The sequence below is a fragment of the Ischnura elegans genome, chromosome 9 (assembly GCF_921293095.1).
Source record: "Ischnura elegans chromosome 9, ioIscEleg1.1, whole genome shotgun sequence".
NCBI lineage: Eukaryota > Metazoa > Arthropoda > Insecta > Odonata > Coenagrionidae > Ischnura > Ischnura elegans.
Window position 1 is genome coordinate 38369024 of NC_060254.1, and position 5220 is coordinate 38374243.

The window sequence follows — 5220 nt, forward strand, 5'->3', positions numbered from 1 at the left end:
TTGAAGTATTTTGTTCGATTACAGTCAAACCTTGATAAGTTTGAGTTGAAGGGATCCGCATTTTTTTCTCACTTACTCTGTTTCTCACTTAGGGTACCTGAGAAGTGAGGAGGAAGAGGTGGAGGTGGAGATAGAGGTAGACATGGAGATGGAAGTAGTATCGCATAGTAAAGAGATTTACAAGTGCAGCTTTCCCACAGCCTCGAGCCAGTCTTACACTGTGTGTCATCAAGTGTAATGGTTATTTGGTTAGATAAACACTTTTACAATGTAAAGCGACAGTAGCGATGGTAGTGACGACATGGCATCGGCATGTAAGTGGTGACTGATTGTTATGTGAAGTACATAATCACTAATTCAGAGCTCATTCCATAAATCAAGTGCGACAAGAATATCACCATCTGCATTTGCAACTAAAGAAATAACTTGACAAATTTCAGGAATACATGAGGATATCACCTGGAATGTTTTCATTCATGCATTTTTTTCATAAAAGTTAGCCGTAGGGGTGGGGGAAGCAGTAGAGCGGTAGATGGGGGGGGGACTTAAAAGCACCAATCACAAAGAAGCCTCACGATATACCTCGTGACACACTGCTCAAAAAAAAAAACTCACTTGTCTTTGAAAGCAGTCTCGCACGACCTCCTCGTGAACCGTGAGGTGCACCCATAACTGAACCTGCTCACTATGCACGTGCCCGTAACACACATTGCATTTGTGTTAACTCGAGGTACCGCGACCTCTACCTCTACCCCCACCTCCACCTCTTACCTCCTCAAAATGCAAGTACCCTTAAAAAGGTTCCGGAATGACATCCCTCACTTATAGTGGTACAAATAAGGAATTAGAGGGTGGATAATGGAGGGAATCCTGAATTATCAACTTATTATGCATTCAATTACATATGTATGAACTTTAAATGATTTCCAATTTTTATTTAAAGAAATCTATTCATGTCTTTTGAGAATTTCCTGTGGTATTACATGTATTTTTTTCGATCTCATAAATCTCATCAAATATATGTTGCATCCTTTTTGAAACGACCCTACAACATCATACCTCGATTCACTAGATTCAAATATGCAACTATGTTACCTTCTGAAATTTTTATGGAAACACTATAACTGTCTCTCTTTTTCTCTTAACTTCAATAGGGTGGTTTCCTATTTTTCCTAATGTTATTGCCTAAACTGAAAGATTATTAATCCTGGAGTACATATTTCATGCATTTAGATTTTTACATGACGATATCTATTTTTCGTGATCAAATGAAAAGTGAAAATTTTCAAACGCGCGAAAATGCGACACCTAATATGAATGCTGGGGAAACCCATGTGACGTCATTCTGGTTCTGGCTGCCGAGGCCACCTTGGTGTGAGGCTATGAGAGCCGATACGATGCAGGCTGCTAGCAGGTAGCAGAGTACCCTGCTAGCAGGTAGCGCTTGGCTTAAATTAGGATTATTAATACCTTATCAAACGAAGGATACTTTCCAACCATAGGCAATTTTAATAAGTGATTATTAAGACATGTTTCCTAGAGCTCTGTGGCACAGGCATGCATTGGTAATCTCAGACAATGGAAAACTCCTGACTACACGTATAGCATCCAGGTCCCTATGACGTCACGTGGAGTGGCATCTCAAGGCCACCAATCTGGCCTTTTGCAAATGAGGTTAAAATTGACCATTAACATTCGCCTAAACTGGGATTTCTAAAACCAAATAATTTGTAAATTATGAATACACTAATAGAGGGTAATGAATCGCAATCAATTCCTTTCATTTTCTTTGATGAAGGAAACTACCCTTTTGTCAAGGTTAGCCATTATTAGCAGTAAAATTTTATTTTTTATAAATACATTTCTTAAATATTTTTCAGGGCTGCATCTGATAGAAATGTCCATTTTCATCCATCTAATTGTATTTAATTCAAATTTTAAATGTTAAGAAATGCAAAAAAATTGAAAAATTCATTTAAGTTAGATTAAAAAAACTCAAATTCCAAATCAGTGCCTAGACACACATGTAATCAAAATTATACCTTAACTTTCGAATCAGAACTAATTTTGAATGGACTACAATGGTAAAGAGAGTTACAATGATGAAAACAGATCATTACAATTTTCTCTACGGCTCAACCTCAAAATGGACTTCCTCAACAAAATATAATTAGAAAGAAAAATGCCAAAAATATGAGCAGTGGCATAGCCAGGAATTTTGTTCAGAGGGGTCAAAAACCATGGGGGACAATGTTTGAAAAACAGGGTATAAAGAAATGTTTTATAAACTAATTTTAACTCTTTCAATAATCGAAAAAACTTCATTTGTTAAAGAAATATTTTTTAAATTCAAGATTTTTTCAATATTTCGTTTTCTTTTCCGAAGGAAAATAATTGTTTTTTTCATATTTTGGGGGGGTCCGGACCCCCCAGACCCTCCCCTGGTTCTGCCACCGAATATGAGATGTATTACCTCTATAGCAAAAGAGACTGGGAAACTTCAACTACAAGAGGACCATAGGAAATAATGATACGCATGAAAATAATAGAAAAAGGATGTAATCATTTTTAGTACAAATAGCTTCAGACAATACTCCCCATGTTCAATAAGTATATCCTTACATGCAACATAATGATAGTGAAGGACGGATTTGGGCATAAAAATGCATTCTTCTTTGGGATAATCTTTTTTCTGAAATCATTGCGATTTGACTAAAATTAATCAAAGAATATAATTAAAATTAAAACACAATGCCCTACTTATACAAAACCACAGTAGTTCCAGCATATTTTCATCAAGTTAAAAAAAATACACTTGACACCAAGGAATGATCAACTTTGTCTTGCTCATAAGAGAGACAAAGAGCTTTTGAATAGATTAGCATGACACGCCGCAAAAATACCTCGCTGCGACCAAGGATCAAAACTATCCATCCTTTCTTGTCTGTCAGTCAATATAGAGCCCTTCACTGACCATTCCATAGCAAACAGTACAGAATGCACAGTAAGAATTTATGTTTTCCCAAAGATAAAAACTGAGTGATAGCTCAATCATTAACAGATAATAAATATCTAATTTCATAATTAATTAAAACCAAAATTATCATATTCTTAGTGTGAATTAACAATATTCAGCTGAATTAAAGGGGAAATTTGATACAATTGCTGTTAAAAAATTAACTCCAAACAACACTATAAAAAGACAACTTCTGCCAATTCATCTTGGACAAATAAACAACCAACAAATAATTAGAGCTATGAAATTTTTCCCTTATAAACTTCTAGAGAACACAATAACTGTAAGATAGAGATCAATATCAATAAAATGCAAAAACAATATAATACATGCCACAGAATACTAGCAGGGAAGAAACTACCATGATGGACATTTGATATCAAAATGGGGTATGACAATAGTTAATATTAATTCCCACAGGAATATTATAAGATTCATATGATACTAACAAAATATTAAATAAATACTCTTTAATGGGTGAAAAAGTCTTACGTGTAAATTAAAAAAATAAAGGCATTATTCAATCAGGAAAGGCACAGGAGATTAAGCATTTCATCTAAATCCCTAAAATTAATTTAAATTTCGAATACTCAACACATAACAGAAACTTAACATGAGTGATATCCTGAATCACTTCCGCAATAGCATTAAAATGAGGGAACAACGAATGCCTTCTTTTAATTATGTATCACAGACTGAGAGTTCATTATAAAAATTAGAAATCGGATACCTCAGTAAGAACTTCACTAGTTTCGCGTATACACAGTCCGAAGAGTAATTCGTACTCAGTACGTTCATTAAAAATATATACTTCACGAGTCCCATTGAATTCCATCGCGGCTTTCAAAAGACACCGGCAAAGATTCTGCCATTTCACATCCGTCACTGTCCAGGATGACTACTTATATCGAAAATTGTGTTATCCTCTTCGTCATCATCCACTCCTAAAGGGGTCATTTCTACATCCTCTCTGCTAGCAAGAATGCCATACTTCTTCACCTTTGTCTTTTTTCGTCCCAACCTGCGAAGAAAAAAATATCAATACTACGCAACTTACCATTCAATTAAGGTTAAAAGAATAATGAACAATTTCTCTTTACCTGATCGCCCTCACGGTAAAATACATTATCACTATCACACTGAGGCCTAAAAAAACATAGAAACCCCTTAATAATGCTCCAAAATTCATGGAATCAGTACTGTTTCTCCGCCACGTTCCATCTAATGTTGCATTGGATTTTAATTCCCCATTATTTCTCGATACAGACGTGTCGACAGGTTTCGGCTTAGCAGGAACAACTGGAACCACACTCCGGTTTTTCGTTTCGACTACGCTGGTAAATCCATTGCTTGTCTCATTCGTCGTATTACTTTTTGTGGAACTATTGAGCGCTTTCACTTCAGAAATAACCGCATGTGGGCTAGTGAGATTACCACTGATCACTTTATCTTCCCCTAAAGCCGGGGTGCACACCAGGATAAGAGCCAACGAAAGTTTGACAAACATAGCGAAATTCCACCACATGTCCATATCAGAGCATCGTCCGAACACGATTTTTTAAGAAATCAAGGAGTTAAGTTCAAGACGATATCCACCAGAGAAAACCTATACGGAAACAGCGTTGAAGGATGTCTAATCAGCATTTCCGATAGCGGATTCTGCACATCAATGTGAATTGTCGACGACACCACACGCGACGATAACAGCAAGGGAAACACAGACTAATCAGGATATATATTTAGATAGATAACTTGATGAATTAAATAGCGTAATAATTTGAAACATAAGCCACTTTCTAACAATTTTAACTCTTGAACCAACACGCCAAATTCTTCGAAAAACAATTACGTCGCGAAACTGTGGTTTTGTGTACACCACGACGTCATGTGCGCGCGTTGTCGTTGATTTCAAGTTGAATAATGCAAGGCGCGAAGATTCTTCGACGGGCGCGTTGTATAAAATTGTGGCAGCAGTTGAAAAACGTAAAATTGGCTTCACAATCTGAAGAACCTTTCGATTTTTATATTTTATGTGGCCCATAAGCAGAGAAAGATTCATTGCACAGCTGGCCTAACTAGCCGTTCCACTATGTGGCTGGCTGGTCTTCACATCTATGGATATCATCACAAAATATTCATATAATTATGGTCTTCATAAGTAATTTCTTACGAATGGATGTTGTGAAATTAAAACTAATTAAGAA

General features: G+C 36.2%; 1 protein-coding gene across 1 annotated transcript; it reads right to left on the reverse strand.

Annotated features, from left to right (window-relative positions):
* Nucleotides 1-2543: 2543 nt before the first annotated feature.
* Nucleotides 2544-4910, reverse strand: LOC124165600 (membrane protein FAM174A-like). Its single transcript, XM_046543060.1, has 2 exons — nucleotides 4117-4910; nucleotides 2544-4037 (listed from the first exon to the last, which is right to left on the reverse strand). Exons 1-2 carry the CDS (start codon nucleotides 4545-4547, stop codon nucleotides 3899-3901), a joined length of 570 nt encoding a protein of 189 aa, XP_046399016.1. The 5' UTR covers nucleotides 4548-4910; the 3' UTR covers nucleotides 2544-3898.
* Nucleotides 4911-5220: the final 310 nt, after the last annotated feature.

Excerpts from the sequence above, each read along its gene's own strand:
- LOC124165600 (XM_046543060.1), bottom strand. The coding sequence starts at position 4,547 with ATGGACATGTGGTGGAATTTCGCTATGTTTGTCAAACTTTCGTTGGCT. Across the intron at positions 4,038-4,116 it reads TTTACCGTGAGGGCGATCAG|GTTGGGACGAAAAAAGACAA; the intron begins GTAAAGAGAAAT and ends TTTTCTTCGCAG.